The 27,775-nt window shown below is 39.9% G+C and overlaps 1 protein-coding gene across 3 annotated transcripts in view; it reads left to right on the forward strand.

Annotated features, from left to right (window-relative positions):
- PPFIA2 (PPFI scaffold protein A2) overlaps positions 1-27,775 on the forward strand; it is a 578,892-nt gene that overhangs the window by 350,541 nt on the left and 200,576 nt on the right. For 2 of the 3 annotated variants that reach the window (XM_077807711.1, XM_077807712.1), the window contains one exon: positions 13,342-13,416. The exons of the other annotated variant lie outside the window; for it this stretch is intronic. In XM_077807711.1, coding sequence (XP_077663837.1) covers positions 13,342-13,416 — 75 coding nt within the window. The remainder of the gene's footprint in view (positions 1-13,341; positions 13,417-27,775) is intronic. 3 annotated transcript variants of the gene reach the window in all.

Below are 27,775 nucleotides of genomic sequence, written 5' to 3' on the forward strand. Positions count from 1 at the left end.
TGTCACGGCATATATCAATTTTCTTTCCCTTCTCTATATATCTAACTGTGTTATAATTGTTAAATTTTAGGTTCTTAACCTAAAAGTTGGAGTTTTACTGCCAATTCTGGATTCTCTTGGTGTCAAAAGCTACACAATGTCCTCAGTGCAGTCAAAATACCACAGAATCCTTGTTCTTCCACAGAAACAACCATGAAGAGCTTGTTGATTTAATAGAATGTGTTTACATCTCATTTTTTGTAAAGAAGAGATCCCGAAGTGTTTTACAATAAGGTGTTACATACTATTCATTCTGTGACCTTTTGAGCAAAGATGTCCTCTGAAAACCTGGGGCTAGTTTATCATTTTCCATGCAGGACCTGCAGAAGAGGAAAATTTTGTCACAAAAATCGACTAGTTTTGGGCTGCATATATTCTTGCATTACAAGCCCTGTATAGAGACAGAACAGTAAAAGGGTAGATAGGCCATGGTGGTTTTTTTAGCCCTGTAGGTCACCAATCAGACAAAGAGTTGAAGTGACTCTAAATGCCCTCCATTCCCCAATGGCAGCTTGACATGTTCATGAGCTCTACTGCCAGTTAGGTCCCAAACATGGGTTCTCACTTCTGTGTTCTCAGCAGGGATTTCTGTGTCATGGGAAGGGAGTAACATTAGTCACAACAGTAGTCATGCCTTGAAGCTACATTCCTAGGAATCATGCAGTTTACAGAGTATATTCCTCAGCCTACCCATTCCACTTCAGAAATGCTAAACTGACTACATTTATCACATCCTTTGGAAGATTTTGCTTTCAAAGATTACCTTCTGGGATTACCAGTGCACCTGAAATTTTCCAAAGGAAAATGGCAAAACACAAATGGAGTTGTAGTCTTAGTGGATGATATTATGATGTATGGGTTTTCCATGGAAGAAACCCTCAATGAAGGTCTAATCTTAGTCAGTCAGTCTGGACTGAAGCTACAAGAAAAACGTGCATTTTCTGCTTATCCCAAAATCAAGTTTTTGTGACAGACAGTAAACAAAGACAGAATCAATCCTAGCCCTGAGAAGGTAAAAGCAATTTGAGAATTGAATACATCAATGAATGTACTAGAACTGAGACACCTGCTGGGGATGGTAAATGGCCTTGATGGATCCAAGACCTTTCTATAGTGACAAAACCACTGAGTGAACTATTAAAGTCTGACAGAAATTGCCTTCAAAAAAGGTAAAAGAAATTATCTCATCTCAGTACCTCCAGTTCTCAAGTACTATGATGGGAACAAACCCACAACGGTCAGTGCAGATGCAAGCAGCTAGAGGTGATGTGTGTATGGGGGGGGAGGGAAATACAGGGTCATGTGCCCACCCCCCACCACTTTGCTTGTACTCAGCATGCTCACATGGACTTAGCATGCTCAGAAACACTGCTGAAGTCGCCTGCCCTCACTATACCCCTCCCTCCCACTCTCAGCAGGCACAGGTCATTTCTTCAAGCAGCTATGGCCTGTGTGATTTATTACTGTAGCAACATGGAACTCAGTGGAAGCCAGTTGCATTTTGCTCTCACATTCACAGAAGCAGAAAGACATGCACAGATTGAAAAGGAGTACCTGAAAAGCATATGGGCATGTGAGAACTTTCACAGATATCTTTGTGGACTGGATTAGTTTATGCTGAATACAGACCATAATCTGTTTGTAACCCTCATCAACGGAAAAGACAAGGATCAAGCATTGCTGATATGCAGTCATCCATTGATAAGGTTAGCAATTGAACCCAATTGCTAAATTCCTGGAAAAAAATCGGATAGTAGCAGACACTCTGTCTTGGAGCCCAGCATCACACTCAACTATCCATGAGTTCCAAATGAGTAAATGGATGCTATGAACACATACAGACCAGTGCCAGAAAAGACTACACCAGCTACAACAAGCAACCTTAACAGACACACAACTTCAAGAAGTTCTAAGTTATGTGAGGGCCAGCTGCCCAGAGTATCTAAAAGGACACCAAGGAAGCGATAAGAGACTACTTTGCAGTATGTGGACAATTAAGCAAGTCAAATGGACTCATGATTAAAAGGCAATTGCATCGTAATTCCAAACTAAATAAGAGGAGAAATCCTAAACCTCATCCATGAAGGACATCAAGGATTAACTAAATGCCAACCAGTCAGTGTGGTGGCCAGGCATCGGCAAGGATATAAAGAATATGCTATCTGCATGTGAAGACTGCAGAATTAACAGACTGACACAACACAAAGACCCTTTAATAACACCTTTACCAGACAGACCTTGGAAAAGACAAGCTGCTGATTTATGTGAATTCAAGGGACATCATTACCTGGTTGTAGTGGACTATTTTTCCAGGTATACAGAAATAATTTACTTGAAAGACATAACCTGTTGCAGCGTTATCAAGAAACGGAAGTGCACTTTTGCACGTTTTGGTATTCCTTAACAACTAGTGATGGACAATGGACCACAATTCACAGCAGTGGACTTTAAGACACTCCAAATGAGATATGATTTTGATCATATTACTAGCAGCACACATTATCCACAAATGAACAGGGAGGCTGATAGAGCTCTACAGATAGCCAAGAAAATCCTACAGCAGGATGATCCATTCCTTGCTCTTCTGAGCTACAAATCAACATTGATAACAGCTACTAGATATAGTCCAGCACAGTTCCTGGTGGGAAAACTCAGAACTACAGTTCTGACTTCGGAAAAGGACCTCTCTCTAAAGTGGCCATCCATGAGGAGAGTAGCCAAATCAGATTTAAAAAAAAGCAAAAAAAGAGTTTACAAATCTTTTTACAAGAGATGTCACTAGTTAGAGAACTTCTGGGTTTATGACCTGGTGACCATGTTTGCATCAAACTGGATGGGGGAAAGAAGGATGGAAAACTCCAGATGTTGTAATGAAAAAAAAATTGCTCACGTCATGTGCTCGAAACCAGCAGAGAGTTCAACAGAAACCCTCAACATCTACAGTTTGTTCATCAAAAAAAAAAAACAGAGCAAACTTTACAGATGGCAGACAGAACATCTTCAGAACATAAGAATGGGCATACTGGGTCAGACCAATGGCTCATCTAGCCCAGTAGCCTGTCTTCTCAAAGTCAGGTGCTTTAGAGGGAATGAACAGAACAGGCAATCATTGAGTGATCCATCCCCTGCCGTCCATTCCCAGCTTCTGGCAGTTGGAGGCTAGGGACACCTAGATCATGGGGTTGCATCCCTGACCATATTGGCTAATAACTTCATGTAGGATAGGTCCATTGATGGCTTTCTAATTCTTTTTTGAACTTCAGCGTTTTGGCCTTCACATCTGCTAGCAATGAGTTCTACAGTTTGATTGTGCAGTGTCTGAATAAGTACTAACTTTCATTTGTTTTAAACCTGCTGCCTATTAATTTCATTGGGTGATCTCTGGTTTGTGAGAAGGCATAAACACTTCCTTATTCACTTTTTTCATGCCATTCCCGATTTTATAGGCCTTTCTCAGGTCCACCTTAGTTGTCTCTTTACTAAGACGAAAAGTCTCAGTCTTTTTAATCTCTCTCCTCATACGGAAGCTGTTCCATACCCCTTCATCATTTTTGCCCTTCTCTGTACCTTTTCCAGTTCTATTGTATCTCTTTTGAGATGGGGTGATCAGAACTCTATAGAGTATTCAAGGTGTGGGCATACCATGGATTTATATAGTGGCATTATGATATTTTCTGTCTTATCTATTCCTCTAACTGATCCTAACGTTGTTAGCTTTTTTGACTGCAACTGCACATTGAGCAGATGTTTTCAGAGAACTGTCCACAGAGACTCCAAAAAATCGTTCTCTTAAGTGGTAACAGCTAATTTAGATCCCATTATTTTGTATGTACAGTTGGGATTATATTTTCCAAGATGCATTACTTTGCATTTATCACCACTGTATGCCATCTGCCATTTTCTAGCCCAGTCATCCAGTTTTGCGAGATCCTTTTCTAACTCTTCATAGTCAGTTTTGTATTTAATTATCCTGAGTAATTTTGTTTCATCTGCAAACTTTGCCCCTCACCATTTACTCCTTTCAACATATTCATAAATCTGGGGAACAGCACTGGTCCCAGTACAGATTCATAGGGGACCCTACTATTTACTTCTCTCAACTGAAAACTGACCATTTATTCCTGCCCTTTGCTTCCCATCTTTTAAACCAGTTACTGATCCATTAAAGACCCTCCCTTTCATCCCATGACTGCCTAGTTTGCTTAAGAGCCTTTGGTGAGGGATCCTTGTGAAAGCTTACTGAAAATCCAAGTACACTGAATGCACTGGATCTCCCTTGTCCCCATTTTTTTTTTGGCCCCCTCAGAGAATTCTAGTGGATTGGTGAGGCATGATTTCCCTTTACAAAAGCTGGGTTGAGTCTTCAACACATTGTGTTCATCTAGGTATCTGATAATTCTGTTCTTCACTATAGTTTCAACCAATTTGCCTATTACCAAAGTAAGGCTCACTTCCCTGCAATTGCCAGGATCACATTTGGAGCCTTTTTTTAAAAAAAATGGCATTACATTAGCTTATCCCCCAGTTATCTGGTACAGAGGCTGATTTAAGTGATTTACTTACAACAGTTAGTAGTTCTGCAGTTTCATATTTGAGCTCCTTCAGAACTCTTGGGTGAATACCATCTGGTTGTGGTGACTTATTGTTTAATTTTTCAGTTTGTTCCAAAATCTCCTCTATGGACACCTCAATCTGGGATAGTTCCTCAGATTTGTCATATAAAAAGAATGATGGGCAATCTCCCTCACAACATCTATGCAAATAATTCATTTAGCTTCTCCACAACAGCCTTGTCTTCCTTGAGCATTCCTTTAGCACCTCAATCATCCAGTGGCTGCACTGATTGTTTGGCAGGCTTTCCGCTTCCAATACAGGTTCAAAAATTTGCTGTTAATTTTTGTCTTTAGTAGTTGCTTTTCAAATTCTTTTTTGGCCTGCCCAATTAGGCCTGTCTTTACACTTGACTTGCCAGAGTTTGTTCTTTTCTATATTGCTCAATAGCATTTGAGTTCCAATTTTTAAAATATGTCTTTTTGTTTCTAACAGCCTCTTTTACTCGGTTAGCTAGTCTGGGTAGCACTTTTTGGTCCTCTTACTGTTTTTTTTCTTTGGGGCGGGGGGGCGCGGGGGAAGCAGGATACATAGAATGAGCATCTATTATGGTATTTTAAAAAAAAATTCCATGCAGTTTTCAGGCATTTTACTCTTGTGACTGTTCCTCTTAATTTCAATAATAATAAGACCACGACTCCAATATTCCAAAACTGACCAGAGACCATTGTTGTAACAACTTGGTTATCTGGCTGTCCACTAAGTACATGTTTGGGTCGTGTAATGATAAAACCAATATGATTCAGAAACACTTAACAGACTGGTATGTAGTGAACTTTAAGCATAGCATGATTTTGTAAATGTTGGCAATGTAAAACGTAAAGGAAGAGATGTAATAGAATGCTAAACTGTATTATACTATTCAGCTACTAGGTGGCAGCATGTGTAATGTACCTGACCTGAGCTGGCAATAACTACAGGAATGTAAAAAGAAAAGGAGTACTAGTGGCACCTTAGAGACTAACTAATTTGTTTGAGCATGAGCTTTCGTGAGCTACAGTCCACTTCATCGGATGCATTCAGTGGAAAAATACAGTGAGGAGATTCATATACACACAGAAAATGAAAAAATGGGTGTTATCATACACACTGTAAGGAGAGTGATCACTTAAGATGAGCTATTACCAGCAGGAGAGCGGGGGGAGGGATGGGGAGAAAACCTTTTGTAGTGATAACAAGGTGGGCCATTTCCAGCAGTTAAGAGGAACGTCCGAGGAGCGGTGGGGGGAAATAGACATGGGGAAATAGTTTTACTTTGTGTAATGACATATCCACTCCCAGTCTCTATTCAAGCCCAAGATTAATTGTATCCAGTTTGCACATTAATTCCAATTCAGCAGTCTCTCGTTGGAGTCTGTTTTTGAAGTCTTTTTGTTGTAATATTGCGACCTTTAGGTCTGTAATTGAGTGACCAGAGAGATTGAAGTGTTCTCTGACTAGTTTATGTATGTTATAATTCTTGACATCTGATTTGTGTCCATTTATTCTTTTACGTAGAGACTGTCCAGTTTGACCAATGTACATGGCAGAGGGACATTGCTGGCACATATCACATTGGTAGATGTGCAGGTGAACGAGCCTCTGATAGTGTGGCTGATGTGATTAGGCCCTATGATGGTGTCCCCTGAATAGATATGCGGGCACAGTTGGCAACGGGCTTTGTTGCAAGGATAGGTTCCTGGGTTAGTGGGGGCTGAAGGTGATGGCTAGTGGCGTTCTGTTATTATCTTTGTTGGGCCTGTCCTGTAGTAGGTGACTTCTGGGTACTCTTCTGGCTCTGTCAATTTGTTTCTTCACTTCAGCAGGTGGGTATTGTAGTTGTAAGAATGCTTGATAGAGATCTTGTAGGGGTTTGTCTCTGTCTGAGGGGTTGGAGCAAATGTGGTTGTATCGTAGAACTTGGCTGTAGACGATGGATCGTGTGGTGTGGTCTGGGTGAAAGCTGGAGGCATGTAGCATGTTTATTCCTCCCCCCCCCCCCAACTCCTCGGAGGTTCCTGTTAACTGGTGGAAATGGCCCACCTTGATTATCACTACAAAAGGTTTTCTCCCCACCCCTCCCCCCGCTCTCCTGCTGGTAATTGCTCATCTTAAGTGATCACTTTCCTTACAGTGTGTATGATAACACCCATTTTTTCATTTTCTGTGTGTATATGAATCTCCTCACTGTACTTTTCCACTGAATGCATCCGATGAAGTGGACTGTAGCTCACGAAAGCTCATGCTCAAATAAATTGGTTAGTCTCTAAGGTGCCACTAGTACTTCTTTTTGCGAATACAGACTAACATGGCCGCTACTCTGAAACCTGTCATACAGGAGTGTATTAACATGTCTTAAAAAATCCACATCTCCTGTCTCTCCCTCTGGGGTAGAAGTTCTGTAACCAGTCCATATCTGGTACAGGATACCTATCTGCTTGAAAAATGTGCTGTCTGAGCTTTAACATCCACCCAAATATCCAGACTCTGCGTAACATTTCATCTGAAGGATGACATTGGTAGTGCAGCACCTTGCTGAATACAGCACTGGATTGTTAGAACCTAGTACAGATCCAGTCCTGAAGTCAGATTTGAATCTACTTCCACCTGGCTCACAGAGGAGAGCAATACTTATAGAATTATTCTGATGCTTCAAACCACACCTAACACATCCACAGAATGGGAGTAATTTAAGATGTCTTTTCATATTAAAAAGCAAAATGTTTAACTTGTTTAATTCTGAATAAATCCTGAATCCAAAACATGGTGCTATAGGAGTCTCAAGATTTATATTGTCTCTTGCAGACAAACAAATCATACATAACTTCACCACACAAGAGCTCAGACCTTTCTGCTTGAGGTATAGAAGGAAGTGATATTTCAAGCTACTTTCCAATCTATTGTATATCATGTCAAAGTGTAGTCTGTGTTATTTTATGTATATGTATAAAATGAAAATCAGGAATAGCTAGAAATAAAAATAGAAAATGGGCAAAACAGTCATGAAACCAGTGCATATATTTGAGCAACCTCAAAATTAGTTCTTAGCCATAATCAGATGATGTCAGTGAATATTTAGATTTTTTTTTTTTTAGGAACACCAGGTAGCAAGACAAACAGTAATTTGTGTAGATAACTGGAATAAAACACTAACCCAAGACAGAGCATGTTTTTTATCTGTCTTGACTGTCTTTTCTTTTAAACATCTCAGTTTGTGATAAAGAAATAAAATTCTATGTTAATCTGTTACAGTATTTTCCTGTAGTCTGCACACAGATCAGCAGCCACCAGTTACCTATCTGGGAGTCTTGCTTGCACTATGGAATGGTAGTATCAGCTTCATAGTCAAGGTTGAAGTTAGCTTCCCATTATAAGTCACCATAAAATTCCCACAAAAGAAATCAAATTTCAAATGCCACATCTTATCTCTGGAGAGAACTTCTCAGATCTTTTCAGATTTTTCCAAACTGAGTATTTAAAGTTATAGTGTTGCCCTAACTTGAATGGGAATCTGACTTAGCCCCCAAGATTCAGGGATGGGAAGGTAAAGGAAAGTTGCCTATGCTTCCACTCTCTCAGAGGTGTCAGAGCATTTAAAATCTTCTCTTGTTGTCTCTGAAAAAAAATTCCTCTTTTTTTGTCTGATTGTATCTCCAAATCGGTTGGTAAAAAAAACTCCAGATTTTTTGGGTTGGCCTTATTGAGAAATGCCTTTTAGTGTTTTTGGGGAGGTCAAGAAAGGCAGGAACTAAGCAAATTACAAACATATGTGGAGTACTAGAGGCTATAAAACAGATAGAAAGAGGAGATACAGGAAGGCCATGGGAGGGCCACTGAGAGGAAGAGGAAGTGCTTTCTCTCCCTTCAGTAATCCCTGCAAGGAAATGGCTTCTGGAAGAAGCTCCCAGACTGGGAAGTAACAAAGAAATTAACAATCTTGTTCATGCAGAAGGACTTTGCTGTTTAGTGACATAATAAGATCTGTCAAAGCAAGTTTCCCCTCCTGCAGGCTTTATGTAGCAACTGGATTTAAACTTTTGGTACTAATTTTTTTTAAAAAGTAAATTTAAAAGGAAAAGAAAGGTTTTAAACCTTAACTTTTTAAAGAAAGTTTTCTGACTTAATTTTGAGGTAAAGTTGCCCCATAAACAAGAACAGCAACAGAAGTTTTTATGGTTTCAATTACGGTTGTCAGAGATTATTAATTCCCTTAACATAAGTGCTGGGCAGATACAACAGAAAAGTATATGTAGATATTCTTGCAGATTAAAACAACCAATTTTCTTCAACACGAGTTACAATCTTTTAATTAAGAAACAGGCAGGTAAGTGGAGTTTTAGTCACACAAATATTCATAGAAAAAAACATCAAATACTATCATGAATAAATGATTTTAAAGCTCTTTGTGGGCTGGGAATTAGAAAGGGAAGAAGGGAGGATTTGGCAGAAGAGGGGAAATAAGTGAGAAGCAGTTACCAGGAGATACAGTAGGATAGGCAGCATGTAACCACCTACAGGAATGTGTGACGGGGTTGAGACTCACCACCGCAGCACCTCCTGCTGTTCACTCTGGGAATTAGCTCAGTTCATGCAGCACACCCTCTGCCAGGGTGTCCCGTCCATCTCTCGCCCTAGATTGGCATCTCAACCCACGTTGCTCCCAGCTTGCGGCATCCTCTTCAGGACACTGCCCTCCGGCAGTGCCCACTGCTCCAGTCTCACCCCCTTCCAGGGGTTTGGTGTTATCAGCAGTCCTTGTCTTCGCCCCAGCCACAATGGTCAACCACACCCCGAAGTCTAACCCCCTTTTGGCAGGGGCCTGGTGCAGTCTGTGATGGCCACTCCCAATGGCCAGGGGAAGTACAATGGGGGGGTAAGCCCACCCTCTACTCTGCATCCCAACCCAGGGACCCTTTGGCAGCAGCCTTCCTGCCTGCCATCCTTCTCTCCCTTTGTCCATCTTTCTCCCTGGGCTATTTCCCCTTTGTACCGGCTAGGCCCTTTTTCCTCAGGGCCTGCAGCCCAGCAGATACCGGGCAGGAGTTCCCTTCTGCTCCCCCACGCCACACATTAGTCTTCTCACACAGAGGAGCAGACCTTCACCCACTGAAGACCTGGGAGAGTCTGCCTACTCCCTTCCTGGGCAGCCTTTATATAGGGCCTAGCCTAGCCCTGATTGGCTGGCTGTAATACTGGCCCTGACTGGCTCTCTAACAGGCCCTCCCTGATTGGCTGCCGCCTTGCACAGCTGCTCTGGCCTGTTGTAGCCCAATCTGGCATGGGTGTGGGGCACCTCTCCACCACAGAATGCCAGCAATAGATTAACCATGTGACACTGAAAGATCAATGATGAGCCTGGTTCTTTTTGTGGCACTTCAAAGCCAGTGGTGTGGCTGGTCATCTGGCTCTGTGGTTGTGCAGTCAGGCAGAAAGGAAACGGAATACCTTTTCTGCACCATTTGTGGCATTGCATAGGAGAAGTGTCGCCTAGAGGTGTATCCTCTGCTATGTTCTGATTGGCCACCACACATTACAAGGACTAGTCTTAATTCTCTGTACTTCACAAACCTTATTTAGTGAAGCCTCACACCAGGCCCTAGAAAGTGGGCAAGTATTGTTACAGTTTACAGACTGGACAGCAGAGGCACATTTCTGATATTTCACAAAACCCTGTGGTTCTTCTCCAGAATATTGCTTGACATTTCTGTGCTTGGCTGCACCATATATAAACGGGACTGATATAATGTGAAGCCCTTTGAGGTCTAGAGATGAGAAAGCATTATGATAGTGCCAGTTATCCGTATTATGCACATTTACCAGATGTAAAAATTAAAAACCATATAAAAATAGACGAGGTAAGAATATCCTGAGTCTTTGTCCACTCATTTGTCTCCTAACAAGATGACACTTAGAATGCCAATCTTTCTAGACCATTCAGAAACTAGATTAGGGTGTGCTTTTGTTGTTGTTTTTTATTTTTTCTTTGTTTTTCAAATAAATTTGGGGGGATGCCAACATAGGATTTATTATAAGAAGTTTGTTGTAAACTTTTTAGGTGGCTCTGGCCATTGTCCCATATGTAAGCGGGGGAATAGTCCCGCTATTGTGGGGAACTTTCTTGGCTTCTGCACTACCCTGGTGAAGTGAGCTAGCAAAAGGATCTGAGTCCTCGCTCCCACTTCCTTTACCCAGTGGCCTCCCGGCCCTTGAGGACTCCCCTTCCACTCTCCTGTCTGGCAGAGTCCTCATAACCCCAGCTCCACCACTCTGTCTCTGCACTGCTGCTGCTGCTCTGCCTCCAGCTCCCTGGGCTGCTTCTCTGGCGCTGGTTGCTGCAGCTCTGCTCCCAGGACAGGTCTGCATCAGAGACTAATTTGCTTTTTGAAAGGGAAGTTTCTCTCAATTCAAGACATCTGTGCAATGTTTTCATGGCTGCCCAAGGTTCTCCCTCCTCTCACTGTTGGAGTCACAGACTACTGTCAGCCTAACTGACTGACATGTATTGGCAGTTCCACGTAGGGGAATGATTATAACATCGGAATTGGGGGTGGAGCGTGGGATTATCCCTGGGCAGTTTAGCAAGCAGGTATAGAAAGAATGAATAGGCTTTTCTGTTGAAACAGAACTGTCCTCAGTCAATGTAATGGTTGCTTAGGTTGGGAGAACAAACTAGAGCCAGGAGGCTTAAGATTCTGGAGTGGGTCAGAAAGACAGTGGACCGACCCTATACTCTTTGGGGATTATCGGTTGATTGATTGATTGATTGATTTATGGAAGGAAGGAAATGAAACCCTTTTCAGTTTAATTACTCTCCCTCCAACTGACAGCCCTACCTTTGCTACTGCCATATGGTTTAGGGTGAGAAACTGGCATGTGAATAGAGTGGCTCATAGAGTGGCATGTAGCTTATTCATGCTAATTCCCTGCCTGCTCTCACTGGGTGGCTGTGCTCTCACAAACCATGTGGTTCCTCACATTCATCCATTGAGCCCAGAGCCTACTATCCCCAGGATTAGTTAGCCTAGTGTGCAGCAACATATGTGGCTTTCTGGGCTTTATTATGCCTCACAGTTCCATATAAACAAGGGTCAGGATTGGGTACTATAGTATTGCACTGTACAGAATTTAAGAGGTAAATTTTCAGATTCCAGCTGTGTATGTGGCCCAAGCGGGTTTTGTACATTCAAATTCTAACACCATTCAAAATCCACATGCAACTGTTAGAATTTTGTTAAAGCATACAAACAGGTGTTTACACCTGTAGAATGAATGTGCTTGTATGTGTTTTAATTTTGTGTTTCTGTGAGTGGCAGTCCTATGAAGTCTTATGAAAACGTACACCTAAATATGAATAATATTTAGAAGTTACTACTGTAGATATTTTAGGTCATTTGAATAAATTATATGACGATACATAGCATGTTCTTACTGCAATTAAACTTGTTCTTGCCTTTTACTAAAACAGTATGCTAATATATATTTTATTCAAATTAACTAAAACAAATAGTGTTGTGCAAGCAACAACTGGTTTAAGATATACACTAGGCTTACATGATCTTTTATTTAATCTAAGCCAGAGTAAATTGCTTTCTTTCTTCCAGAAGGTTTTCTTTACCTGTCAATTAATATAACTTGAATAACTTTCCATGATGCTATTATTTTCTGCAAGTGTATTTGCTGTCTTGACTAAGTTAATTTCAAAATTTGATTTAAAGAAGAATAAGACAAAATAAGTGTACACATTGCAGCATAGTGTTGGACATAAGTAACTTCAATAGTGTACTAATATGTACAGTTTGAAGTGTTAGCTATTTGTTATTAGTTCTTGTGAATGCTGTTGTGTTAGGTATGTATTATAAGCATTTGCAAAATTCCACTTTCATCAGTAAGGACAGCAGGAGTCAAAAGACAATTATTTTCCCCAAAGTTCTTAATTGATTAGCATTTCTTTCATCATTACCTTTGGATATGAAATAAGTGTTCAAACAAGTAGAAGTTTATATGCCTTCAGTTTTATAGAATAAGATACATCACTTTCGTGTTTACACTATGACCTTTTATGTGTAATATAGACAGTATTAAGGGAAGCCCAGAAAATAGATAATAATGTCTTCTCTCATATATAATAAACTCTCATTTATTACAAACACAGCATTAGATTTTTGTGTATAGGAAATATATCTTGTAGATTCTTAATAACTTTTTGCAAAGATAAAATAAAGTGAATGACTTTATTAACAAAGATTAACTTGGTCAGTTACAAATAGTGCTGCACATAACTTTTTCAATGAATTTGGTAAATTAAATTAGTATTAGCAGTTATTCTTCACACAATGGACTTGAATGTGTTTTCAGGAGTTCTTTTCCATACCTTTCCTCTGGAACTGTTCCAATAAATTCTTATATTTAGTGTCTTGTGTACTTGTAGAAGGTTGCATTTACTGTACATTTCATAGATTAAAAGGAAATTCTATAGTAGCAACGTTAGGCTTTAAAGATTATAACCTAATGCTCACATATGTGGCTTCACTCTTCTCAGAGTCAGGTTTAAAAGGCCTTCTTAGTTAATGTCTCTTTCATGAGTGTTCAGGACACAATACACATACCTGCAAACAGACCTGCAGATTGTACTGTAGTGTTTATGGCAGATTATATAAACCTGAAAGACTCATAGAAATCACGTTACTGCACATATTTTGGTTTTTCTTCTAGGTAAGGGAACGACTGAGGGTTTCTTTAGAAAGAGTCTCTGCACTGGAAGAAGAACTAGCTGCTGCTAACCAGGAGGTAACATAAAACACTTTCTCCTCGTATGAGGTGCAATTTTTCTAACATTCTGTCCCTTGTGTTTCCCATCACTATTATTGAAACTGTCACAAAACAATAAATTACATTCTGTATAGGCCTATTGTAAGCGGTTGTCATATTAATAAAATCTTCTGATTTCTGCTTTATTCAGATCTGTTATTGTGAGCAGACTAAAAAAACAAGGGCTAGTGACAGGTGCAAAACTTTTCTTTCCTTTACTAGATATGGAAAAGCCATGAGGCAATAGATATGTGTCAGAAATTGTAAACAATATAACAACACAGTTGCTAAATTGGAGTTCATATCAGATATTGCTATATAACTAGGGACCTGCAAACTCAACAGTAAGTACAATATTATAATTTAAATATACCCTGGGAATGGCTTACAGAGAGAAAACTTAAAGCCGCTACATAACCTATCATAATAGGATATTTTCTCTGTGTACGCATTAACATATAGGGGTTTTTTATACCTAATCCTGTGCTTAATGCTCAAGAATGAGGATTGCAGGCTTGGCTCAGATCTTGTACAATCCTTAGTTAATAATTAATATTGATATGTATAGGTCTTCATCCAAATCCATAAAGTTCAATAGAAGTCTTTCTGTTGACATCTACTGTCTTAGGACCAGGCCTGTAGTTAATCATCTCAGTATCTAGTTGTTTTGGGGAGATTAGTTATACTCTGTGTTTGCCAGTCAGACACAAGGGAATTCTATTAAAATGATAGCTTGGAAGCCTAAGAAAAAGCACTGTAGTTCTTGGTTTGCCTTCCGAGCCTGGTAAATATGCAAAATAACATATGTACTTGTAATTGTTCTTGCTTTACAATCTACAAATCAGTAATAAGTATATTAAATACAATAGAATTTTAGCTATTTGGACAGCAAGTATCCAAACCTTTCTAACGAGTTGCAGCTCTGTTTCCCATGTTTTGACTCCATTCTTTCTCACTGAATCCTGCTTATATGAATTATTCGAACAATTTTGGTGTCACCCATTATCATCATATCTCTGACTTCATCACACTAGCATCTAGACACCTTACAAGGTGTTTACATTTACACATTCAAGTTTACATTTAAACATTCAAGAGTTTGGTGAGAGAGACCAAACATAGAGCTCCCTGGATGCTTGTGGCTTTATTTTTCAGCTAGCACACCAGAACTGAATCAATGTAGAAGGCATAGGCAAATAAGGGGGGTTCCAAAGAGGATGGAGCCAGGCTGTTCTCAGAGGTGGCAGATGACAGAAGAAGGAGCAACCATCTCAAGTTGCAGTGAGGGAGGTCTTGATTGGATATTAGGAAAAACTGTTTCACTAATTAGATGGTGAAGCACTGGAATGGATTACCTAGGGAGGTGGTGGAAACTCCATTGTTAGAGGTGTTTAAGGCCCAGCTTGACAAAGCCCTGGCTGGGATGATTTAGTTGGGATTGGTCCTGCTTTGAGCAGGGGGTTGGACTAGATGACCTCCTGAGGTCTCTTCCAACTCTAATCTTCTATGATTCTAAGTACATCTTGCAGCTCTTTCTAACAGTGGCCAGGTTTGTACTTAATTATCTTTCCACAAGAGGTAAATTACAGACACGCTTGGGTTTGCTACTGAGAATGATCTTCAGTCATAGTCCCAGCCAGCTGGATAATTGTGATCCACTGTAAAGGACAAAATACAGAATCAGTTGCTTCTGATACTTATTTATACCTTGGCCAATAAACACTCTACTGTACCAAGAAGGTGGCTCTTACATCTCTGGACAAAATCAGTTTCAGGGCTAGAGTATAAGCAACTGACCATCTAGTAGTGAAATTTCATCTGGGCAGTTCTTAGAAACCTCTCTTCTAAAGCAAGATCAGTCTGAGCAGTAATAGGCATCAGATGGGGATGGGGAAGGAAAAAGAATGCTGGGATAATAAATATACAGATTAAAATGAATTGAAAGTGAGGATATCTGGAGTACTGTGTCCAGTTTTGAGCCCCACACTACAAGAAGGATGTGGAAAAATTGGAAAGAGTCAAGCGGAGGGTAACAAAAATGATTAGGGGACTGGAACACATGATTTATGAGGAGAGGCTGAGGGAACTCGGATTGTTTAGTCTGCGGAAGAGGAGAATGAGGGGGGATTTGATAGCTGCTTTGGAACCTGAAAGGGGGTTCCAAAGAGGATGGATCTAGACTGTTCTCAGTGGTAACTGATGACAGAACAAGGAGTAATGGTCTCAAGTTGCAGTGGGGGAGGTTTAGGTTGGATATTAGGAAAAAACTTTTTCACTAGGAGGGTGGTGAAACACTGGAATGCGTTACCTAGGGAGGTGGTGGAATCTCCTTCCTTAGATATTTTTAAGGTCAGGCTTGACAAAGCCCTGGCTGGGATGATTTAGTTGGGGATTGGTCCTGCTTTGAGCAGGGGGTTGGACTAGACGACCTCCTGAGGTCCCTTCCAACCCTGATATTCTATTCTATATTGGAAAGGCTTTCTTGCCTGCCATCCTTAGAAATGTTATACAAACTTACTGTGTTAATAATGCTGAAAACATTTAGAAGGACATTAATCAACAAAGCCTGTCAAGATCATTTACACAACATGAATATTGGTATTTCAGTTTCTGCCTGCTGTAGCTCAAAACTGAAAATGTATTAAAAAGAACTTGGCAAGGAGATATACAGAAGGGAATTGATGAATTACATTAAAAAAATCAGTGCATTTTGAACAGGAGTTCAGCTAATGTTCACAATTATTTAATTAAGCCCAAAAATGGATTAGACATCATCATTATATAGGGGCTGATTTAACACCAAGATCTCCAGTGAATGTACCCAGTCAGTGTTCATCTGAAAGACATAAATTGGATGTAGTGTATGTGAAAAGAAATGGGGCAAGTTTCCAAGGCAATTGGGTTCAGGGATTTCAGTAATTTCTATATTGCTGTCACTCTGTGTCTGTTCTTCTAAAACACTCACTACTAATGGGCAATGTTCCTCCCTTGATAATTCGTATTATTTTTCTCCATATCCATGTTGTTTTCATTGTAGCAACACACTCCATAGTCAGGACTAATATAGATACCTAAATGATGGCAATAGGTTGATACTCTGATTAAAATGTTGTATCACTAGGGGAAAGACACACAGAAGATCCAGGTTTAGTAAACCACAGGAATACGTTGATATCTGCCTAGGTCATGGCTGCCCTGACAAAAGTGCCCAAACCTAACTACAAGGAATCACATAAGAAATTCAGAGAGGTTAGGCACTTAATGAGACAGATACTCCAAACAATAAACACCTACAGACTTACACTGGGAAAAGATAAATAAGAGCCTGTACTCCTAAATGGGCCTTGTAGCCTAATTCCTAAATAACCAGCATTAATAAACATAATGACAGATGTGAGAAATGTAGATAACATTGTGAACACAGGCAAAACCTGTTTGGTTTCAGCTTTGGTTATAAACCAGAAACTTATGCAATAATTTAAAGCTGGCAGCAAACAAAAACCTGTAAAAATGAAACTGCAGGGAGAGTTGAGATAGGCAAAAAATAATTACCCAAATTGGAATTTGATCCAAGCTTTCACCTCTCAGGGGCAACTTCTTTTACTGGGGGGAGATAAAGCTAAAAAATAAAATAATAGCCATTGAATAACACCTTAATGAATAGTTTTGTACCACAACTAAATTTGTCCACTTAATAAAGTGAGATAAACAAAATTCTGTTTCAAAATCAGTGTTTCGTATATTTGTTAATGGAAACCCTAATTTTTGGGGTTCTAATGTCCCCTAAAACCCAGTTGTCGACATCCACACTACTTTTCCAGAAAGAGCTGTGGGCGCACAAGTGGCCTTAAGCCTCCTTTATGTCAGCAGAATGCTGGAATAGTGACCTATGAAGAAGAATCTCCCCTACTAAATCAGAAACATCACTTCCTACTGAGCCTGTGTTTTTCTTGGTCTACTGGCTGGACACTATCTAATTAGATCACTACTTGTGATATTTCCCTAACTGGGTTTGACTTTACATATTCTGATGGTAAAGACAGTATTTTAATTCTTAGATGCCCGAGGAAAAGTTCTCAGCTGTACTTTTCAAAACCACGTATATCCTCAAATGGTACATTACTATTCTGTTTCCTCAGAGTTAGGAGTTCCTAAAAAGAGCAAATGTATGATTTCTTTGCCTTATCCTCAAATGAATGTACTATAGAAATGATGCAGGTTTTATAAAATGAAGAAATTTTTGAAGGTTTAAAAAGGAAAATCAAAGTAGGGTTTTTTGTTTGTTTTGTGTTATTTTTTAAATCAAGAAAGATATAACGTACCTTAAATTATCACACGACCCACCATATTAAATATAATATGCCTAGTGAAGAATTTCCCAAACTAGGTTACATTAGCTGTCGTGTTCACTGAGCAGGCCACCTTTCATATTCTTTATGACTTGCATTTTATATCGTCCATATTCGCACCTATGATGCTTAAGTTTCATATTCACTTTCTATTGAAGCGTTGTTTACAAACAATAAAAATTAAGTTTTAAAGACTCAATCCTACAAGGGGTTGAGCAACTCCAATATGTTCTGAATGCCTTCAACTCCCTTACAAATCAGTGGGTGCACTCACCACCTTACAAAATCAAGGCCTAACAACATTTTGGGGAACTGCCTTGTTTTTGACAACTAGAAACAAGATGGTGGCGAAAGTCGCTGAGGGGCAGCATTCTTAATTCCCGTTAATTTCCCCATGAAGAATATTACTGCAGTAGGTTTTTAAATTTGAGTTCAGCTATTGTATGTAATCCAACAATTACATACAATAGCCACCATTAAAATGCTAGCATTTTCCTACAATTATCATACAGTTGTATCTGGGTTACCACATTTTTCTTTAATGTTTATAATAGGAGATATATGTGCTCACATTTGGCAAGTGTTGACTTTTCATATTTTTTTCTGTAGCTGTTACATATATACTAGCTTTTTGCAATAGTTGGCGAGGGGGTTTGGTCATAATAGTTAAAAGTACTGTGCATACTCACATAGGTATTCATTTACACACCACACCACTCAAGTGTGTCAGTGGTGTTGCATTTCCAGGAGCCACACTTCTACCTATTCCAAAGGCCCCAGATGTGATTAAAGAACTGTGTGGGAGATGATTGTAATTAGCAATTGATTTCTGCTGCTAGTCCTCCAGCTCACAATAGGTGGTGCATCCAACACTGAAGTTTGGTAGTCTACTAATCTCTGCCTGGGAACATTTGTCAGATAGGATAGAAACTTGTTCAAACACCAGCCAGTTCCTGACAGCCACACCCCTTGCCCACTAATCTGAGTGGGACTTGCCCTTTTTTCTTTTTTTTTTTTTTGATAAGAGCTGGAATATAAAATTGCCTGCCTGTCTCTCTGTTCTGTAGCATTCTGAGCTGTATTATTGAGACTGCTGGCAGGGCAGCCTGCCCTCATAACCCCCACCTTTTGATGTACTGTTACTAATATTATGAAATTCAGACTTCATTAAGAGCTTGATTAAATTATGGACATCTCCAGCATACTGAAACAGATGCTTAATTAAGCTCTATTTATCTCAGAGAAAAAGGCAGGCGGTGAACACTTGGCCCTAAGTGCTTGCTGTCCACGTTAGAAAATCTCTGGGAGCCAGATCAGACTTGGGACATATTTAAGAGACTCCAGCAGCCTCTGAAGGATGCAAATTCAGAGTGCCTGGAAACATGATGCAGCTTCATGTGGTTGTAACATGCTTCTCACATCCCCTTCTTGCACCACTGCTCCATGGAAAGGACAATTCTTGTCACTTCCATCAAATTAGAGTTCACTTCATCCCAGAACTATCTGAAGTCTCAACAAGCACTATTTCATCTAGAAACTACCTCTAAACCCTTTCCCCTACTCTTGTCCTTACCACCAAGCCTGGTAATTCACTGGCTCAGTATACTGGAATCAACCCTGGTTGTGGAATCTGTTGCTTACTTGCAAGATGTGGAACACAAATTCCCCCTGCCCCTTCCTAGCTGTGTTACACCATAAGCGTTCCACATCTGTAAAAGCCCACATATTGGCAACATCATATGGGGCCCTCCAAGACCCTTTTATTTTAGTTCAAAAACAAGCTCTTACATTTTCCTGGATCAAATGAGTAGAAAATAACATAGAGATCATTCAGATTTCACAGAATGTTTTATCTCAGAGGAAAGATCATTCTTCTTGGGGAACACTAATGAGACCCCTGTGACCTCTGTAGAACATTGATACAAGTGCATCACAAGAGAGAGCATAGGTTCATCAGTCACTGCACCTCCAAACCCTTTATCTCAGCATTTGTTCCAAATGCCAAACACTAATGCGTTATCTCCATTAACTGAGAGTCTGCTTTGACCTGGGTATCTTTAAAGTCCCTATCAGTACTGTTCCTGTTGGAGGTAATTTTTAATGGACACTTGTGTTTGTCTCCAAAATTGGAGCCTTACATTTCCTGTGTCTTTTCCAGGCACTCCATCCTCCTCTGCTGAATTCTACTCATCCTTTCCAAGATAAAATTAAGAAGCAGGGTTATTCATCTCCCACTCCCAGAGCTCTCAGTGAAGTTACAAGAAGGCTGGACCATAGGCATTTACTTCATACAACCGCATGCTTGTGTGACCTCTGTCCTCCTCTTTGGCCTTTGCTAAATGGACATCAGTAAATGTCTAATATTTGCTGGAATTCACTTTAAATTAAAACACACAGTAAAAGTCACAAAAATACATTACTGAACTCCTCTTTCTTACAGGTGGGATTAGCCTTCACCATTAGGAGTTTATATAGAGAGAGGAAGATAAAAATTGCTATAATGGATCAAACCTGAGGTCCATCTATTCTGACATGCTTTAGGTGGCCAATACCAGATGCTTCAAAGGAATGTGCAAGAAACCATTTTGTCAACACTTCCTAAAGAAAAGTTTTCTCTTAACCCAGAGTGGTTAGTGATGAGCTTATGATGCATCCCTTATTTATCTTATAGTTAATCACTATTATAGCACCCATGGAATCAGTCATCAGTAATTTTAGCACTTAATTTTAGAGATCACAGTAAAAGGTTGATTTGGGGTTTGATTCTTTTTAGCTTATTTCATGAACTCCAGAAAATGCAGTCACTTGGTGTTAGCTCACCTATGCAGTCACAAAGGGCCAAAACCACAAATGAAATTCTTTGTTTCTTCTGTACAAGGTGGGCCAAGAAATGGAGAAATCATATGGGGACATTCTGCAATTATGGAAAATTTTGGCCCCACTTATTAAGGATAATGCAGCACAGCATAGTCTATGCAAGTATTATTACCTGTAAATATTTAATTTAGTATGTATTTTTTAAAGGATAACCTTATCCATCTATAGAGTGTTGTGTTTACACATAGTTCTACATACGTATATTCAAAGCTACATGTTTGAAAGGTTCACAACAGCTTGGCGTATAAACGCAGTTAGTTGCATTACTCTCTTGATAACATGGGGCTTGTGCATTAACGCACCATGGAAAATACACTCCATAATGCAAAACGATTGTTTTGGGTAAGAATATTATTTGGATAAACAGTTTTGCTAAGAAAAATGTTTATTAGTTGAACATGTATTATATGTGATACTTATTTCAAACCCAACCTGAAACAAAGATAATAAATGGGAATCTCTAGGTGAAATTCAGTGGCTTGTGTCATGCAAAAGGCCAGGCTAGATGATCATAACGGTCCCTTCCAGCCTTAAAATGTATTAACTCTATAAGGAACATTTTGGTGTAAAAACCATAATATCCTTTACATATAAATATTACTCACCCCATTGTCTTTTCTCTGGATGATGAAAAAAGAAGTTACTGTCTCATATAGTCTCCATTATGTGTTATATTTATCCATTGTTTTAAAAATTCTAAAATCATGGGTTATACAATTATAATTCCGGAGAGAGCTCCTCCACAGTTAAGGTTGTGTTCTGTGTCCATTACAAAGCACTTTTGTCCATTACGATGTCTACTACTAGCACCACCATTACACCTGTAAAGAGATCTATCATCTTTCACCATGATTTCCATAACTTTCTACCATAAGCAATTAACATTTCTCAGAGAAACATTATGAGAGGGAAAAAAGGCCATATGCCTTTCTCAGTGGTGGCAAATACAGGTTTCTGAACATTCTTTCAGTGTGCAGAACCATGGTACAAAATTTCATTGAGACATCTTATCTCTTCTGTTGACTTCCCAGAATACATTGAGCCTGTTTCTGTGGCTGACCGCAAAATATTGCTGACAAGATTGTGGCATCTGGCAGAAGTAAATGGGTTATTCAGCGACTCCGCTCTTTCTTTTCTGAACAGTTCAGAGTGGTATTGTGTAGCTGCTCAGCTACCCTGCTGGTCTGCTCTCACTTGGAGTCCAGCAAGGTTCTACTCTGTCACCCCTACTCTTCAGAGCATGGCCACTTGTGACATATTTTGAAAGCTTTAAGGCTACAGTGTCATCAGTTCTCTGGTAACATTGAAATCTACATCACTTTCTCATCAGAGCTGAACAGCCTCCTAAGTATTTAAAAATAGAAATAACAATAGCAATCCTGCTTTCTGCCTAGTCTGCAGGAGAAATTGCTTGGGTGGGGGTTAGGATGAGAGAGAATGGATGTGTGGCATGCTTGTGTGTGTGTGTGTGTGTGTGTGTGTAACTTGCTTTTGGGGAAACGTTAGCTGGAGAGATGGGGTTTACATTTCATTATGAATGCAATGAGATTAGTAGTCATTCTTACCTCTTCTGGTAGCATTTGTGTTTTCTGTTGTAGGCATGTCAGCATCTTGTGCTTATTTTGTTATGCAATCAGATTCCACACAGGCAGACAAATAAAAATATCATTAAACAAATAAATATTCCAAGATACAATTTTTAAATTGATCAGCCTGCTCCAAGACATTTCTAGCTACTGTTTTGGTCATTAAGAGATCAATCAGTTTCTGTGAACTAAGTTATGCCTTAAATCCTCTATGAATATCCCTGTTTGTCCAATGCCAACATTTTTCTTACTTCTTGGGGTCATCTCTCTGATATTTCCACTCCATTCCACCTACTTTTGAACCTATATTTTCTAATAGATTTTATTGTTTAAAAGATTTGTAAGGAGTTTGAATCATCCTGGCACTGATTTATTTTTGAAGAGCAGAAGATATTTACTTAGCTTCACTGCTGCTGTTTACAAAACAGCATGAGATCTCCTATTAAAACTCTAGATTTTCTGCTATCATGGCTCTGTATGTACCAATGAGCAGACATAAGTTGCTCTTAAGGTATTATCAGTAGAATTTTTGTTTCCCATGGCACTGTTAATTGCACCTTTTTAACAAAAGGAAATACAAGAATCTTAAGACACACATGAAGAAAGGAAACAAAGAGCAAAAAGCTATAAAAAATTGCTGTTTGCTAGTTCTACTATTTTTTTTTACCATTCCCACAAACCTGCTGTGCAACCAGGAAGCAACTGTTATAAAAGATATATTAAAATGGCTCCCTGCTGAGTTTTAGATATTTGACGTCTATTTTGCAAATCTCTTCAATCTACCTCTATTCTGTTTGGCTGAAACATTTGTCTTGATGAAACCTTGATCCCCCATGAGTAGAAACATTTTTAATGCCTTGCTTTTGTCTCTGTATTCATGATAACTGCAGGTTAAAAATTGCCAAGTTTTCCTACCCTCTTTCTCTGTTAACACAAGGATTACCACTGAAACAGGCACTTTGATCAAAAAAGAGCATAAACCTGACCCATTATTTTTTCTTACAAAAGTGTGTTCAAACATTTCCTAGGGCTCACTATTTGATGGTTTAAACAATCCACATGCCAGTATTTCAATGTAATAGATAGATTATATCTTTCTTTTGTTCTCTGATCCATGTGCGTATTTTAGGAAACATGTGCGTGCCAAATTATCGATTGCTTGACAATCATATATGGCTTCTCCCCCTCAAGGATTTACGGTATCACTATATATACAAAGATCATCTGCCTCTCTTGTTGCTCTGACCATGTCCTCTCCCCCTTCCCCTCCCATTTGAATCCCTCCACTGGCTACCTCCTCATCAGGCACAAGGTTCTTGTTTAATTTTTATGGCTCTTTGCAACTTAGCCTTCACCCCTAGTAAATTAGTGTGACATCGACCCCAATCTTATCTCTGTCACTGTTCCCAGATGTACCATCAATCAGTCAGCTTCTCACTCAAACACATCTCTGTTTTCCCCCACACTGCCTCTTATGCCAGGGAAAACTCCCCAATAAAATCTGTATAGAGACACTACCTTATCTTCCTTCAGATCCCTCCTTAAAATTCATCTCTATCATGATGCCTATAAAATCCTGCCTGCTGATCATAGTAAGGCCGGTGAGGAGATCTGACTGTTCCTTCTCCTCTGACCTTTCCTTACTCCTTACTTCTGTCCCAATTTGAAAAGGAAAACACATAAACAGCATAAGTAATCAACAAAGCTGTGCCAGTTCTACACCGTATTAATTTGCCTGTATGTTATATACTCATCAGCCTTGCTCTGTTTGTGTGCTTTAGATTCTAAGTCCTTGGAGGGAAGAATTGTCCCTTTTCCACATTTGTTCAGCAGAGCCCAGGACAGTGGGGACCTGATCCTGACTGTGGTCTTTGAGTGCTGCAGTGACAGAAATATTTACTGCTCCCTCTAATAATAATCTGTTTCCACATTGATATTTAAGTAAATTTAAACCAGGACTTGAGTTGTGCTGGAATACTCCAGAATGCCATTCTGGCACCTTTTTGGGAGCCAGAAATGTGTTCGGGCACTTTCGATTCTATGCTGGGGGTGAGCGTCACTCCCTTCACCCCACGCTTAGCTGGGGGAAAGGGAGGCTGCTCTGCCCACTGTCAGGATGTGCCAGGGATTTGTCTGGAGAGCTGCACCGCTGATGGATCAGCCAGCACTAGCAAGGAGGCTCTGGCGGTGTCGGAGCATGGCATAGCCCCTGGCAGCAGTTCCAAGGCACACAGTAAAAGGAGGTACAGTGTGGAACCTGCTGCCATGGGACTTACACGTCTCTCCAGACCCATGGGAAGCTGCCCCAGTTTGCATTACCATCACTTCTGAGTGATAGTGCCAGAAGTATGTTTTGGCATGTCTTTTTTTAGGACTCAAGCACTGACCAGAACAACTTTTTTGTTACACAGTGATTGCCCTTTAATTGTGAATCTTGTGACTAGCAATTTCCTGCAATAGCTAAGCATGTATATTACTGTGGGTTAGGGATTGTATGTAATTCAATGTGGGAGGGTGACCACAGCTCCTCCAGAATTAAGAACAGTGCAGGGTGATTAGGCAAATTCACTCAGGTTGTAACACTTTCAGAGTCTAGGTACCCCCACCTGGAGAGGCTCACATTTATGGGTTCAAACTGGATTCCCCAGACAAAGAAAGGACTTTTGGATAAAAAGCCTGAGTTTAAACTGACTCAGGGTCATCTTTCTGACCCAGCAAACAGACAGAACCTTCTGTCCAAGGGGGGTCGCCAAAGCATAGGGAACTGTTGGAAGGACTGACACCAGCCAGAGTCTGAGATTACAATTGGGGTGATCTCTGGTAAGCTTTCTAGCATGTGTGTATCATTTTTAATATGTTTTCTCTGTAATGCTTTCACTTAAGAATACGTGTGCTTGCTTAGAAAGAGCTATGTGGAAACTCATAACTGCTGGGAATTACGTTGTTCATAGCATTTGAAAAGTAAGCAAATTGCAGATGCTGGCCTGGCTAAGCAGTCCAGCTTGCTGAAAGTATCAATGTCAGCAGAGATCTGTGCAGCCTGGAAATGCCCCGGCTAGGAGGGAGAGAGACATGGGTCTCCATCTAAGAAAGGTGATGGCTAGGGAGCCGGAAGCCTGGGGTGAGGTGGGAGAGGATCCTCTATTTTTAATTTGCAGGAATGAAAAGAAATTGGCTATCTGAGGTGCTTGCAATATATTGTGGTATTATTTATCAAAAAATTTATTTAAAAATGGCTAAACAATTCTGGCATTATTTAATGTTATAATGTATGTGATCATGCAAAAAATCATTGATGCTGATCATCTACTGAGAAGACCTACTGCTGCCAAGTGATAACCCAGTTTTTAATTAATTTAACAAGAATGTAGTACTGGGATTTTTATGACCATGATTGTTAATTATTAATATTTTAATCTACATATAAATTGTATATGTTGCATTTGAGTAAAAGGTTTAAGCCAGTGGTTTATCAATATTAAATAAGCAAAAGCAACCTTAATTTTTAATAAGATCACATATAATAATAGGTGTTGTAATTAAGCTGTGAGCCATCTGATTTGTATTTTCATATTATGAAAATATTCTTTAAACTTTAACTTTATACTTTAACTTAATAAGACTTGAATTTCCATTGATCTGCAGAAATACCAGCTTGTTTTCTGGTTTATGACCTGTGGCTGTGAAGCCTTGCGTAATTTCCCCCCACATTTTTGTTTCAGGAGTTTGTGTCCTATTGTAATAATTGGGATTACAAATTTACCCTCATTGTAATCTCAACTGTAAAAAGTATGTAAAAGTTTGTAAGATGATAGAATAACCTATAATAACAAATGTTGATGGAAATAGGTCAAGTTGTTTTCAATAATGAATGTTATAAATAGGTGCAAGAGAACCAGACAGAGACTAAATTACTACAAACAAAAAAAAAAGGCCATGTTGATATGATTCAAGGACTATGTTAAAATCATGTTTGGTAAAAACAGAAAATGTGGAGCCATAAATTAATGAACCAACATTGGTGTGTTGGATATTAGGCCTAATTGGTGGACAAAATAATGAGGATATGGGGTATTCCACTCCTCACTCCCTTTTTGATTCCTTAAAAAAAGAGATTTTGGGAAGAAAAGAGGGAAGAACAGATGGAGGCTACTGAAGCAAGCTTCACCAACATGGTTGTCACTCCCACCATCTCCTGGGATCCTGGACCTTCTTTGTTCTGATCCTGAGAATTGTCCTGACCTAGCTGGGCCAAAGAGAGGGATCCAGATGACATTGCCATACCTAGCAGCTCCAGCTGAATTCCATACACCACTTGGGCAGAAATAGGATTGGACTTCAACAACAGTATCAACAAGAGCTGCAGCCCATTTCAACTAACTTTTTCTCTTTCCCCCCAAAAATACAGTTATTACCGTCTTTCATACCATCTAAAAAACTGTCAACTAAGGAGACTTTTTTTCCAAAACTTTCTCCCGCTAAAGGGAAGAAGGGATGTTGTTAAAGTGAAAGCCTTATCAGTGCTTTACATTTCAAATGTTTTAACTGTTTCTCCTTCCTTTCTGTGTCTTTAATAAAAGGCTAAAAAGGATTTTTAATTATGTGCTTTCCATGGTACTAAGCAGACTGATGTCTCTGTATATTAAACCCTGAACCTTGTTTGCAAGTGTTTAATGTTGGGCAGTGACTGGGTTATGTTAACACCTTTGGCTCATTTATTCCATGTAAATTAATACAACAGTCTCCTCCAGCCTCTTTCTCCTACCCATATATGGACATGTCTACACCACAAACTTAAGTTGACTTAAGTTATGTTAATGTACAGTCACCGCTGTATTTAAACCGCTGGTGTATGTCCACACTACGCTTCTTGTGTCAGTGAAGCACGTCCACATCGCATTGATACAGAGAGCAGTGCACCGTGGGTAGCTATCCATTGTGCAACTGGCCACCATCTGCCACAGAATGTTCTGGGAAGGGTTTGCAATAAATACCTCATGGGAGCAGGCTCAGTTTCCCATGATGCAGCTTTCTCTGTCCCATCATTCCATGGGCTTCCTAGTACGTTTCGTGCTGCTTTTCAACAGTCCCTGAAAACTGCCTGCCTGCCTGCCGTCTCTGTCAGAAAGTATGAATCCTGCACTGCTCTCCAGTATTGTGATGAGCGTTATGAACACAACACGCCCGACCCTGCAATATTTCATGAGCTGTGACGATGATGATGATGATATGGTGTCTGCCCAGCTGTATACCATGGACAGAAACAATTCAAGATTACTGTTGGCATTCATAGAGCAGCTGCACACAGTGGCCCATCAGTTCTGGGCTCAAGAAACAAGCACTGAGTGATGGGATTGCATTATTATGCAGGTATGGGATGACAACCAGTGGCTGCAGAACTTTCGGATGTGAAGGCCACATTCCTGGAACTGTGTGTGGAGCTTGCCCCCAGCCCTCCGGCACACGGGCACCAAAATGAGAGCTGCACTAATGGTGGAGAAGCAAGAGGTGATGGCTGTGTGGAAG

The sequence above is a fragment of the Eretmochelys imbricata genome, chromosome 1 (genome assembly GCF_965152235.1).
Source record: "Eretmochelys imbricata isolate rEreImb1 chromosome 1, rEreImb1.hap1, whole genome shotgun sequence".
In the NCBI taxonomy this organism is placed as follows: domain Eukaryota; kingdom Metazoa; phylum Chordata; order Testudines; family Cheloniidae; genus Eretmochelys; species Eretmochelys imbricata.